Source organism: Lygodium microphyllum, chromosome 24 (assembly GCF_053477565.2).
Source record: "Lygodium microphyllum isolate KBCC chromosome 24, Lygodium_microphyllum_v1.1.10, whole genome shotgun sequence".
Lineage (NCBI taxonomy): Eukaryota > Viridiplantae > Streptophyta > Polypodiopsida > Schizaeales > Lygodiaceae > Lygodium > Lygodium microphyllum.
In genome coordinates, this window is record NC_141158.1 from 134,208,449 (window position 1) to 134,223,102 (window position 14,654).

A 14,654-nucleotide genomic window follows, 5' to 3' on the forward strand; every position below is an offset into this window, starting at 1 on the left:
GTAGAATACAACTGGATTTCTGATTCGACTACCTGGTATTCGGGAACCATTGATTTCCAAGAGCGCCATTTGAGGTCAGTAGTATCAAAGAAATAGTCATAAAGCAGGTTGCTTGGCAGCTGATTTGGAGGCAATGGATCTCCGGTACTTAATGGAAATCCTGCAATATCCTTAACAAACTTGTCAAATCGAGTACGATCCTGGACAGTTGATGTTTGTATGATTGCCCCACCTAGAGACCAGGTCACACAAAAGATAAAGACTGCTTCTAAGCTCTGAAAACAGTCAAGAGGAGAAGTTAGGCCTTTCATAGTGTCAGAAAGCTAAAGAATTGACTGAAATGTATTGCAAACAGCTGGATGACCTGTTTTGTAGATAATTTTGTGTCACTCTTCAAAATAGCTTCAAGGAGAGAGCAGAGTTGGGTAACCATGTTCAGATTAGTAAGTGGAATAGTTTTTTGCAGAGGTGAGGTTATAGTATCTTTCTCAATCCCTTCAAGAATGTAATCCACACATGGCTTAACATATTTTTCCATCATCTCACGTAACCAATCTGCCTCTTCTCTGCAATGGTAAACAGGGGAAGTTAAGTTTTTGCTAAATTTTGTTTAATAGGGTGTACGAATCAAGAATGCAGTTTGTGATACTGTACACATCACTTGTGGCACTTCAATTTTTGTGTATTTTGCAATTATGTTTCCAAGCGATCACCAAGGGGAGGTCATTCATTGATGAAGCCTGCTGTGCTACTTGGTGTCTACAACATCAATTCATGCTATTGTCATTGCCTGCCTGCTCATCCCAGCTATTGCAACCTATCCTTTATGTTTTCACTTGTGTCTCCATTCTTTCTTACATGCATCTCCTGCATCTTGCTGTTGAGCAGCAGCAGATTGTATTCCTGACAACATGTGATGAACTGCCTCAGGGGCAGGGATAGATATGGAGGAGTTTAGAGGCTGCTCGAGACAGGCCATAGGAGACAACAACAGGATTTGGTAAATTGACCATTACCTTATGCTGATCCTTTGTGATGACCCCTATGCCTTTGGGTCTGGGAGAGGGAACCTCTTTCCAGTCTAAAGTAGGATATAGGAGAGTGGTATTATAGGGGACCATAGCCAATGTATGGCCAATTAAATGCACCCGAAGTAAGCATCTCCAACATATAACCCATTGCTTCAAAGATAATCTGCTTCATAAAGAAACCATTTTCATACATACCCCTGGGGCAATAAGGGCTTCTCATGTGCATTCTCAAATCTGCTCTATCCTCCCTTCTATTGGATCCTCCCCATCTTTGACTCCTGCTTTCCTTCTGTCATATGCCTGCCTACCCCTCTTTTTCCTTCCAGTCTACCATTTATTATCATTTCATATCCTGAGAATGTGCTCTCCCTTCCATGTTTCATCAAAATTCAATACACCTATGATCGCAACTTGATATATTCAAAATAAATACAACATATGAGAAAGTACAAGATTAAAGTAGACTTGCTAATACAAGGGCTGTGAAAAGATAATTAGGAGATCTACAGTGGCAACCCATATGAGGCTCCAGATGGAAGAAGTCTGATAAGTTTTCAAGTTTAAGTTATCAGATTTATTAAACCTTGTTTGTCTAAGAAGGTGGAAAAAGATCATCAGAATACTGATTCTAGAAAATACCTGGGGTGAAGCAGTTAACGAGTATAAGATGTGCCAGAAAAATTCAACTCACAAGAGGAATGTCAAGACAAACAAAACATTTGATTCAGCATTTATATTTACCCCTTTCTTGTGTTACACCATTTCCATATAAAAGGATGATAGCCTAGATTTTTGGAGTCAACAAACACCATTCCACATCTGCTGACAGTTGCAGGTGATGCGTACTGCAAGTCTGCAACCTACAAAGCAAACATAACAATAAAATCGATACAAGTCTCTAATCCAGTCTTTTTTATAATCTGAATTGCTGTAGAAATTGGCTGTTGTGTAATTACTTCAAACAAAAGTTTACAGTGATTTTGTAAACGGATCCTCTCTCCATTTGGAAGAGTCAGCAGCTTGTTATCATCCATAACACTATTCATATCCTCAACCCATAAAGCATCTACATCTCCATCAAACACAAGGTAATTCTTATCATTCCTGTCGTTGATAATTGGTTTGTTCATCTCTCGGAATATGTTTGACAGCAAACCATCAGTCCAATCACGTGTATCGGGATCTGGTCACACATTATTCAAATTAGATTTCTTAAATACACAAGCTTTCAAGGAAAAATGAACTTTTTTTCAATTATCTAATTCCTGGATGATGATAATGAGGATGGATCCAACCAGGTTAAAACCCCAATGTACCTCTTGTCTTATGCTTTCAATCATTAATTATTTCAGAGCTTGTTATACTATTCTGACCCCTTCACCCATGCTATTATGTCATTGTGCTTCTGAACCGAGGTCACTTATGGTAGTGATTTGTTTGGACAAAGATTTCTATATGGAGTACTAAAGGTTAAGTTTGTACAAAATTTAGCCCCACGTTTTGCAGAAATGGAATTTTCTGTATAAGCATGAACATTGTGATTCCAATAATTCAGTTGCACACACAGTATGTGTCTCATGGTCTTATGACTTCAAATATCACCTGACTTTCCAAATGTTCGATAACTGAATAAAGGCAGCTGGAGCCTGTAAGGTCTGTACATTTTAAGAAACAGTTTACATCTTCCACCACATGGCAAGTTGGACATGGCAGGTCAGACAGTCTGTGGTCAACCATTAAACAGCTCCAGTTTAAGCAGTCTGTAGCATCAATGGATGAATTAAAGGTCATCCTTTTATTAAAGCCATCCCTCCCAGCAGTTTAAATAGTCAATTCTAACAACGATCAAATGCCCCATGGACCAGTTAGTACAGCATCAGCTCTTAGCTCTGGTTTATTGTACTTTTTTCTGTGTCAAGTGGCTACCCTAGTGGTAAGTCACTTATTTTATAAATCCACTGACCTGGGTTTGAATCTCTTGTTTTCTACACCTATACTAAATGACTGTGCAGAATGTAGGAGTTGAACCCAAAACCTTCTAGTCACCACATGTTCAACTTAACCAACAGAGCTGCATACATTTGGTCATCATGCTTCTCCCTTTTTTTTGTAATGGGTAGTTATATTAATCACAAAAGAGGTATAAAAGTCACGGCAGAGTAGAAGAAATTGCCGTATGCCAAGAAACTAAATCCTCCCTAGGGAGAACGCTAGCTTGTTGAATAAGATCCAATTGCTAATGGAAAAAAGGCCCTTGAGCCTAGCAATATGACTTAGAACTGTGGAGGCAGAATTGAAGATGAAGGCATTTTGGGTAACCCAGTTGTGCCAATAGCCCCAAAATCTGAGAAAATAAAAAACAATCTTCATATGGGGCTGTGCGGGAGTGGGATATTTTGCCTTACCAAAGACCCAATCAGAGGGATGTAGCAATGATCCCACCACAAAGCTCTAAATGTCAGACAGGATGGACCAAATCTTCCTCGCTAACAAGCCCAAAATACATTTATGATAGGAAGATTCCACATTGGTAGTACAGTTGCCATTCGAAATACATGGCTAGAAAGACCCGAGGCAAAGGGGTAGGTTACCTATCATCACTCTCCAAAGAAAACTTTTGCATTTGAATGGAGTCTTATTAAGCCACCCTTTCATGACAATCAATTTCCACCATGCCTTGATTTTATGCAAACCCCAAACAACATTGGCTTTGGTCACCAACTAATGGCAATCTCTAATTAGAAGGTGATAGATCTGGTTAATCGAAGCACCCTCTAGACTTGGGTGGCTTGCAATAATCCAATCCTGTTTGGGTTGATCAGAATCAAGGGTGGGGAAGGGCTGTCTGTCCTGCAACTACAATGAGATCTTTTGCCATATATTGTGGTATCCATGAGGGTATTGAGCTAAACAATGCATTACCATTTGATTAGCTCTTAATTACAGCCCCAAAACTCAAATTTATTGAACTTTTATTAAAAAGAAACGTGATCCTAGAGAGTGTCTATGTTGTCCCATAAACCAAACCCTAATTTGGGAGGATCCATCCATCTGTAAATGGATAAACTGCCCACTGCTCAGCCTTAATCTCATTTTCACAGATTGTGGGTGCCATAAGTTTACTTTCCACACTCTGCATGGAGGATATCTTATTTGAGTTGCTGTCCACTGTTGTGCTGCTGGTGCCTACTGTCCAGCCCTCCACATCAGCTAGTACCCTGATTCAGCTTGGGTTTATTGCACTTGTTTATCGTCTACTGCTGCTGTTTGAGACCTGCCAGTTGTTTCCGACCTACCATATGGACTGCTGAACCTATGTTTTGCTGTTCTAGCTATCGCTGATCCTGCCACTGTCACTGCAGCCTGCGTTTTGCAGTTTGCAGCCACTGGCAGACTGTATTGTGTGATTTCTCCATTCAAGGGGTACCACCTCCTTGATGCTCTCCATTATGAATCTAAACCCCCGAAGTCTCTTGACTTTGTATATGAGCTGGCAGCTCTTGAAAATGCAAACCACTCCCCCACTGTAAAAGCTACCTGTGTTGTGAACCTTCCCCAAGATAGGAGTTTTCTCTCTCCGATGGTGTGGCCTCTCTCTATCTTGAGTAGTAGATTAAAATGAAGTGGCTGCCTCAACTTCTCTTTAACACTTGCTGGGTCAATCTAATGAAGTCCTATAGATATTGATCTCCATGCCCGTATAATAGATGCGACAAATCTGACCCCAAAACTGTTCCCAAGCCCGGTAGCTTGGATATGTTGAAATAGCTAGTGTGTGCTAGGCTGTGCCATGGCCCTCCATGAGCAGTAACAATGGTCTCTAATCTCCATAATTCTAGCTTCTTCCATGGCTCCTCACCCAAAAGAAGGCCCCTCACAATGAGCTTTACCATCAATTCATTCATCCCTTGCAGATTCCAATGCATGCCCTATTGGAGAGAGGGAGCCAGTGCTTGTGCCCATGTAGCCAGTGACTCATTGTTGTACATGACTCTCGTGTTTGGTATATAGATTCCATTTTCCAAGCATATCTCTGAGTTCTTCTTTGTTTTGTTCTCATGTTTTCTCTTCTCTCTTTCTTCGGTCTTGTGTTCAACAGTTTATTTCAGCATTTTTCTATGCTTCCATTGTTGCATCCACTTTTGACATGGTATTAAATTTGAGGATCTACATTTGCATTGCTGTCTTTTGCTGATTATTGTTAATCTCTGTTTGATACAGCTAGATGATTAGTTTCCGGGACTTTTCAGCCTTTAAATCTCTGCATTTCATTACTGTTATCACCTTTGAGGCTGCGTTGACCCGGAAACTAGATGACTAGATTCTAATCTCCACGTGTTTTCATTTTCAATCTCTACGTTTTCTGTTTTTTTGCTTTATTCTAATGCTGCTGGCTGCATTTAATGCTTCTTTGTCTGCATTTTGATGTGTAGCATTTGCATTTGCAGCATCTTTGGCTCGTGTAGGCTAGGTGAGAAGGCTTTCAGCTTTGTCCGTCTTTGATTGGTTGATTCTTCCTGATTTTTTGCAGATTTTGTGATCAAATGTCCTTGACACTACGTGTGAATTCTTGATTGTGCATTCTATGTTGTGTTTGGCAATACCCCCTCTCTCTCTCTATATTCCCTATCTTTTCTTTCTATCCTCTGCAAATGGCTCCTCCCTGTTGTTCTATTGATGACAAACTTCATGGCCTTGACTACCTAACATGGACTGCTATTACGAAAGCTTGGTTTATGCAGAAGCGACTATGATACACTCTATTTGGAGCTATTGAGCGTCCTCAACACCCTACTCCTTTTCTAGCCAGTGCTCTACTCTGACTAACTGGGTCAATAACCCCCAAACCACCCTTGGATCTAGGCTGGATAAGAACATTCCAAGATACCTTAGCCCTCTCAAGACTACCATCTCCACTTGATTGAATGAAATTCTTGATGAGTTGCTTTACTTGGCCAATGCATGACCTAGAGAAGGCCCAACAAGAAGCTATATACCACATGGTGGCTAACAAAACTTGATTTGCAACTACCACCTTGCCTGCTAGTGATAGTCTTGCTATGCTCCAATATAGTAGCTTTTGTCTTATGCTAAGTAATAAGGGTGCCAATTTCTACTTTGAAGAAATATCAATGCCTACATGGCAGCTCAGGTATCTCACCCTGCCTGCTAGTGAAAGTCTTGCTATGCTCCAATATAGTAGCTTTTGTCTTATGCTAAGTAATAAGGGTGCCAACTGCTACTTTGATGAAATATCAATGCCTACATGGCAGCTTAGGTATCTCATAGAAGTAACACGAGAGACCCAAGTGAAACTATTATGTGGTTTCCAATCTATCTGTTGAGTGTCGCAAATCTTATGGATTTTGGATTTGTGATACTCAGCAGAAAGATGTATTTGCAAGAGCAGCATACCTCCATCATAGCTACAAAGGCCCTAAAATTTTCCTCATCCTTATCTAGGTGAACAGATGTATCTACAAACTCTACATACAACAACTCCTCAAACTTTGTACTAGGAAGTTTGATGTCTCGAATACTTGTATTCCTATCCCTCAGCAAGGAGCTCATAGCCTTTGCAGCAAATAAGAAAAGGAGAGGTGCAAGGGGACATCCCCGTCTCACTTACCTCTGAATAATGAATCTGGCGCCTTTGGTCCCACCAATAAGGACTTGGCTATGAGCTGATGAATATAGAGCCAATATACCTCTGATCCACTGCTCTAGGAAACCCATCCTCAACATGGTGCCCTCTCGAAACTCCCAATCAATTCTATCATAGGCCGCCTCAAAATTGAGAAGCAAAACAATGAGATTTTGTCTCCAAGATCATGCAAGAGCTGTGGATTCCTAGGAGGTGAAAATATTATGAAGGATGCAACGCTCCTAAACAAAATTAGTTTGGGTAGGGTGATTGAGGTTTGACATCAAGAGAGAGAGTCTGAGGTTGATCATTTTGTCTAGGATTTTATATGCTGTTCCAAGCAAAGTGATTGGTCTTCACAAGGTGATCTCCAATCTGTCTCCCTTTGGAATGAGGTGAATCAATCCCTCTAATATCCTTTCCGGCATATCTTCTAATGCCATGATCTTTTGAAATGCTACTAAAAGTCTTGTGCTGATCATGTCCCAATAGCTTAGGAAGAAAGCCCTATCCAATCCATCATCCCGTGGGCACTTTCTTGATAGTAGTGCTAACAAAGCCTTGGCAATCTCGTCCTCTGAAAATGGGGCCATCAAATGTATCCTCATGCTCTTTGTGACCAATCTCTTGGTACTCTGCCACATAATCTCTCTATGCCTCTCCAATCCTAGAGGCTTTGTCGTCGTGCCCAACAAAGCACTGTAATAATGCGTGGCTACTTGACCAACCTCTTGTGGCTCTTGGGAAGGGATCCATCTGCTCTTCTAAGTTGACTAATACTCTGTCTAGTGTCTAGGATCTGTGGTGCGAAAGAATTCTTTGTTCACCCAATCTCTTGCTTGTCTCTAGAAAGAGGGCCTTGCATGGTTCTTGTACTAAGATTTGGCCTCCTTCATAGCATCTGTTTCGGCTTTGGTTGCATACATCCTCTTTGCCACCCACCTACATCCTCGTCTTTCCTCCTCCCTTTGAAGAGCTTCCAATGAGGCTCTAGCAGCCCTCTCTTTCCCTAAGAGACCTTCCCTCTTGCTCCTAGCCTTCTCTTTAAGAAAGGAGCTCACTTCTTGCAAACTCTCATCCAAGTCCCTAGCTACCATGCCCACTTAAAATGACTTGGCCATTTGTTGACCGTCCACAGGACCCTCTTGCTCAACTTGCTTTTGATCCCCATGGCAAAGTGATCACCTGTTGGGATGGGGGTTGTTGTTATCAAAGGGATGCTCTAAAGTAGGGGAATGATACTTGCACCTCCAAAGCGGAGCGAAGGGATTTAAATTCATTTGCAGTATTAGCTGATTTTCTTGATGAGGGCACTCTTGATCTTCTAGTTGAAAAAGTGTAGTCAAGGCAAAAGGGGCCTCAATGTTGAACCCTTTTGTGATGATATATAAGGATTGCCTCTTGGAATGTAAATGGCATTTATTCATGCGATAAATAACACGATAAGTGGTGCGTCTTGCATGATAATCAATGGGATGTGTTGCGTGCTCTTGAGTGTAAAAGTCATGGTGAAGCCAAGAAAATGTTGGAAATTTCATGACTTCCATTTGTTCTATGCAAGAGGTTGACTGCGGCACTATTTAGGTGTACTTATGGTCGTGCATCAGAAATTTCAGCCGGTTCTTGTCAAGAATGACGTTCAAGGCTGTTTTTTGGTTATTGAAATTCTATTTGAAGGCAAGGTTCTATGGCTAGTAGGCCTTTATGCATTGAATGATCCTTCCTCTAGAGGACATCTATAGGATTGTTTGGAAGCTTGACCAGGAATATTGATGGGAGACTTCAATATGGGTATTCATCATTTGCAATTTACCTCAGAGCACTCAGTGATGGATGCACTTGAGAGCCATGCGTGGCATAATTTTGAGTTGAGTGTTCTAAAGCAAGACATTTGGTCTTGGCTTCACCTTGGGATTTAGGCTTACTTTTTAGTCGGGCATATTATTCTGCCACAAGGTCTTGCTTGGACTGCATGCATGTTATGCACGATGATGCCTTCCTCTCGGAGACTTTGGACATGCGGGTGCTGCAATAATATGCCTTGTCATATCATTTCCCTTTGTGACTAGACATGGTTTCCCACCCTGTTGCTCCTTTTGTACAATTTTGGGAATGCCTCCCCTTGCATTTCAATTCATCTTGCGTGAAGCATCTAGTCTTTAATGGTTATATGGGGCAGTTGGTCAATAGGTTTTTACTTGAACTTCCCTCTACAGGCAATGACTCTTTTGAGCAATTGATCCATAATGTGCAGAGGGTTGCTAGACATTATGCTACTTGTCATACCTCTGTTTGCAAGAGACAATGTCGACGAGTTGAAGAAGCAATGCTAGCCTTGATCTGCTACTTGATTCAGTGGATGATCCATTTCTACTACAATTAGCTACAAGGTTGGTAAATCTCATCCATTTCTACTACAATTAGCTACAAGGTTGGTAAATCTCATTCGATAGTTCCACTTGAGATCGTATTAGCAAGCCAAGTTGCAAAGCTTGATTGAGAACTTGCAAGATGCTTTGTGTTAAGTCTCATAATTTTTTCGACGCTTGTATGCCTATCCTACACTTGTGAAAAGGATTAGATTTCAACATGTAGAGGGCCAGATGGTTATGGATCCATAGTCCATTGTGCATATGCGTAGAGATTACTTCCTCAACTTGCTTGGCTCTTTGTCTCCTACTCAACACACCACCTAGGCCCGCTTGGCTTTCTATGCTTTGGTTAGAGATCAAGTGTCACCAAATATTTATGATGATTTGGACAGAGATATTTGTGAGGAAGAGATCATGGATGTTTTGTTACACTTGCCTAAGGACAAAAGTACGGGATGGGATGGCTTGACTAATGAATTCTTTGAGCCTATACTCCTAGTTTGGTGAAACCCTTGATTGCCATGCATTAGCAGGTTTGGGAGGCTAGAATCATGCTAGCCTCATAAAAGGTGGGAGTTATAAAGCTACTTTCGAAAGTGCCGTCGCCCTCAATGTTGAAACATTAGTGACCCATATCTTTGATGGGATCTATGTATAAGATCTTCTCTAAAGTGATGGCTAATTGCCTCCATAAGCATCTCCTTGATCTTGTCCACCCTAATCATCATGGATTTATCAAGGGTAGGAATATATTGCACAATGTGTTGAATGTTCAGGTTTGCATTGACTATGCTAAGCACAGAGTTGTGCTGGTTCAGTGGAATCGTGAAAAGGCTTTTGACAACTTGGATTGTTCTTTTGTGGCAGAGCTTATGGGTTTTGAACCGTGCATGTCCTGTTCTCTTTGTGGTTGGTAATGTTGAATAGTGGGGTCACTGAGCCATTGCCTCTTGTGTGCTCAATTAGACAAGGCTACCCTTTGAACCCCTTGTTCTTTGCTTTGGTGATCAACCCGGTCCTTTCCATGTTATCTCATTTGGTGGACACGGGCCAACTGGCTGGTCTTTCTCTTCCCTTTGGCGAACATTTTGTGGGCCAATCATTAGTACATGACACATTCATGATTCTTAATGCTAAACAAGATAACCTCCACAAGGCATTAGATGTATGGAATCTTTTTTGACATGCTTCTAGTCTTCATATCAATGCGGTTAAATTCATCCTCATTAGCTATACCAAATCGCATTTGTAGTCTTTACAGTGGCAAGGTATAATGATACCGTGTGGCAATGTTGTGAGGCATTTGGGTTACCCCTGGGTGTTGATGTTCAGCCCAAGCAATCGCTGAAATGGATGTCCCAAAAATTGGAGGCTAATTTTCTTTACTGGAAATCATACACTTGGCCTTCTCATGTCTACCTTAAAGTGGCACGGTCCATCATGCTCCCCACACTCACTTATTTTTTGCCACTTTTGCTTAAGATTGCCTCTACCTTGCAAGTTCTTACTGGACACATTCGTCCTATGCTATGGAAGGACACTTTGCATGCTCGCATTTGATGGATCTCATGGTGCCATGTTTGCATTCCTAAAAGTATGGGTGGTGGAGCTATTCTAGATGCACACACTCACATGGTTTCTCTTTGCTGGTCTGTCTTTCATGCAATGTGCACCGATTGACACCCGTGGGTCTTTGTTGTCCGTTTCATTTTGGAAGAACGGGGTGTGCTTCATGGTAATACAACCATTTGGGGTTCTTGGTGGCATGTTCTTAATGAGGATGCCGCTTTCTCCTCATCTTCATCTTTCCTGGTAACTCAGCTGGTTAGCTCGTGGAAGTTGGTTCTTCAATATGTTCAGTCTAGTCAGAATATTCTCATTGTAGCAATAGCTGCTTACCAGCACCACTCATCCAGCAACCTGGACCAATGGTTGTTCCATGCTTGTAATGGCTGCACCTCAGTTGTTCCAATCCTTCAACTATCATGCATTGGGCTAGTTCTTTTTTCTTCAAACTAGAAAGCTCTACTATAGCCACCTTACTCAATAAATTAAGCTTAAAAAAGAAAGCCCTATAAATGACAAACAAGGATAGCAAGAAATACATCAAGCTGTCTGGCTCATATGAGTGTTTCTAATACAAGGACTGTGAAAAGACAATCTGATGGATGGTGGTGCCATACCATGTGTGTGAGACATTGTGGATGAAAGTTCTTGAATCTCACTGTATCGTCTCCCACCTACCTTGTAGAGGGCAGATGATTCTTGATGTACTGATCTATGAAGATTTTGTACTAGGAATCATCTACCAGGCATGACAATGCTTTGTGGTGTACGCTGTCTGACTGGAGTGGCCAAGTGCTCAAATTTGACCATTCCATTGTATACATTTTTTGCAAAAGCTCTCATTCCACCCAATGTACAAGATTTTGCAGTTGTATGATCTAGCTCAAGAGCATTATTAAAGCATTCATATACTGGGCATATCATTGTGCAGTCCCTACCATATCCTAGGCTTGATCTGCAAAGTTTGTGATGCAAACTTCCCTTTCACATGGAAAATGAGCCATCTCTTATACATCTGCTCCAAAACTCAACTTTCACCAACTATTTTTGCATGATGGAATCAATGTACCGCTTAGAGAACAAATACCATGCCATGTTGTAACCCAAATAATGAGACTCATACAGATTTGTTATTTGAGCGGGCCATACTATCTCATGATTCTCTTGTTATTGGACCTGACCATAGTAACTCATGATTCTCAAAACAGGGTGGGGCAATATTCTTACATTCTTCAGTTTCCCTTTTTGTCAGGATATACAAAATTGGCACTTCTTCTGTTGTTAGACACTTTATTTTGCACCTTGAAGTGTTTACTTTATTAACTGCCAAAGTATCTTAAGAGATTTCCCCCCACAGAAAGAACAAAACTGTGGAAGAAAAGGTTTTGAGCTTAAATGAGATTTTGTGAGCATGTTTCCCCCCACATTATAAAATAAATATTAAGTCACCCATTACTTTAAGAATTGTATGAGAGGAAAGAGTTTTCTGCGTCAAACAAAGATCATCTTCATAACTGCTTGTAGGATCAAATGCTCAGCATGAGCGCTCATAGGTTTGAAAGCTTGTAGTGCAAGGTTGTTTACATGAATGCTCATAGTATCAAAAATCTTGGAAAAGAGATGTATACTTACCCATCAATCCATATAGTTCTGATGTCGGCTGTGCTTTTGGGTTAATAATAGAAAGTTTCGTAGGATAACCCATCTTTGTTTGTGCTCGAGCGAGTGTATGAATTATCACACTCTTTCCTCCCCCAGTAGGACCAACAACCATGGTAGTATGACGAGTTAGCATTGTCTCATAAAGTTGAATAACTTTATCCACTTGTTCACTTGGTCCTGTCATTACGAGATAGCCATTCTCCTACAAGCAGCAAACTTATGAGAGTTTGATGCTGAAGATGGATATTGTGATTCAGATACACCAATATTATGTTGTCTAAGAATGTTGTTATAGAGAATTGGTAAACAAAAATCCATAAATTCCAACTGCATTGAAGATGATGAATGTTGTTATATGATGCAACCAACATCATTTTACATGCTAAATACAGTTTGCCTTGATTTGGCTGAATAAAGATGAAACTTGCTTATGTGTATGATAGGCCAACATTTCTTTTGCTCAAACCATACTGTAATATGAGTGGATATTTTGAGAAGTCAAAAAAACCTTGAAGCCTTGTAATCGTGAACTAATAGATTGTTGGAGGAAACTTACACAATCTGGAGACTCTAGAGGACCAATTTAACTTCCAACCTAGAGTAGAGGTAAAGCATGAGGAGTGAGGTGTTCTTGTTTGCAGTGGGCCTGTGGGTGCATGGAGGGATCCGGCCTATGAGGGCAGGTTCCTTGGAGGTTTCGCGGGGCTACTTACCTGCAGCTTGTTGACCTTAGCTCTCTAGGACCAGTTTTGTCTTAAGATAATGGATATGGTAGGAGAGTGGCAGACCTTCATAGGGTAGCCATTTCAAAATGTTAATATTCAATAGACTCACCAGCATCTAACAAGATAGGACTATGTTTTCCATACCTCCTTTGGTGGTGGCATACTGAATATGGCCAATCATATTCTGGTCTTGACAAGGCGATTCAAAACTAGAGAGATTTAGTGACAAAGACTTAGAGGCCTCAAAAGGGGATGCACATGCCTTAGAGGGGGATGCACCATGCCCTAGTTTTAGTGACAGAGTTCATCCTCCCTAATTGGTTCAATTAGGACCAAACTGATGGACTATGAATTGGACATGTATTAGAGGAGATATGTTGCTTGTGGTACTGGATTCACATGAAGACAAGATCTTCACCTTACAATTCAAGACGAGGTTGACTACTCAGACAAGAGGCTGACATGCAAGAGCTTGCAAAATTTTTCAGATGGGGAATTCAGGTGGCTCATAATGATTGGAGTTGGTCTTGAATCTTTGTGCAATTACTCAGTGAGGATAGAGATTTGGACCTACCAAAGAATATTCTTTCAAAAACTAGTGTGACCCAAGAGTGGTGTGGGGAGAACCTTTTTAGGAGGCCAAGATATTTTCTGTTTTGGTCAAACGACCCAATCACGAGGATGAGCAAATGAACAAGATCAAGGTCACTCCACAGCAACACATCGTTTGTTAAGGCTTCTCCAACAGCAACAATGCCATTGTTATAGGGATCACTCAACCATGCTTGATTGATTTCTTGAGGAGATTGGAAGATAGCTTCTAACCCTGGTAGATATCCTTGTTTTGTTTGTTGATGGGTTATAGAGCCTAGCATGATTCCTTTTCCTTGTTGAGGGTTCTTTTCCCAAGAAAAACAAAATTCTATCAATAACACACCGAGGAAATCCCCTCGAGGTAGAATACAAAGTACAAAGAACCCTAGTAGTGCACCATAAATACAATGGCTGTGTGAGCCAATCTAGAGAGCTATATTGCCAGACCTTCTGAGCGGCTAGGTGAAAAATTTTAAAGCTGAAAGTCCCAAGTCCAAAAAATTGGCATCTCTCCTCCTTATCCTCTTAAGAGTGACCCTATAAACTCTCTACAAATGGAGAGAGCATGGATGATCTCTTTACAAATGGAGAGAGTCTCTGCAAGTGAGACATCCTGGAGGTCTATAGCATGGTTGCATCTCACAGTCCAAAAGCACCATGCAATAACTAGCAATCAGATCCATTCTATGATAGGTTCCCTAGGTCGATTCTTCTTGCAAGTAATCTCAAGTGGGGATCTTGCTCAGATGCTGGCCAATGATGAGAAAGGAGGAGCTCCCTTCAAAATCCTCATATCCACATGTTGGGCCACTGTTTGTGACCCAAGCTACAGCCCCCCAAGTCACAACCATGGTCTTTGCTATGCTGTAAAAGACCATCCTAAGGGCTCTTCTCCATATCTCTTGAGCTTTGCTACAGTACCATAGGTAGTGTCTCTAAATCTCCTATGGCTTGCTACATCCCACATATACCACTGGGAGCCTTCCATACCCAAGCGATGTACTGACTGCCAAGCTCTTGTGAGCTAGTAGCCATAGGATGAGGGGTATCTTCCTGGGCC

At 41.2% G+C, this 14,654-nt stretch overlaps 1 protein-coding gene across 1 annotated transcript in view; it reads right to left on the reverse strand.

The window, feature by feature from the left end:
• LOC148015682 (dynein-1-alpha heavy chain, flagellar inner arm I1 complex-like) overlaps positions 1 to 14,654 on the reverse strand; it is a 338,732-nt gene that overhangs the window by 87,968 nt on the left and 236,110 nt on the right. Inside the window, exons 39-43 of the mRNA XM_087665230.1 lie at positions 12,246 to 12,477; positions 1,988 to 2,214; positions 1,773 to 1,891; positions 365 to 566; positions 33 to 275 (exon numbers count right to left, since the gene is read on the reverse strand). Of these exons, the coding sequence (XP_087521356.1) occupies positions 33 to 275; positions 365 to 566; positions 1,773 to 1,891; positions 1,988 to 2,214; positions 12,246 to 12,477 (1,023 nt within the window). The remainder of the gene's footprint in view (positions 1 to 32; positions 276 to 364; positions 567 to 1,772; positions 1,892 to 1,987; positions 2,215 to 12,245; positions 12,478 to 14,654) is intronic.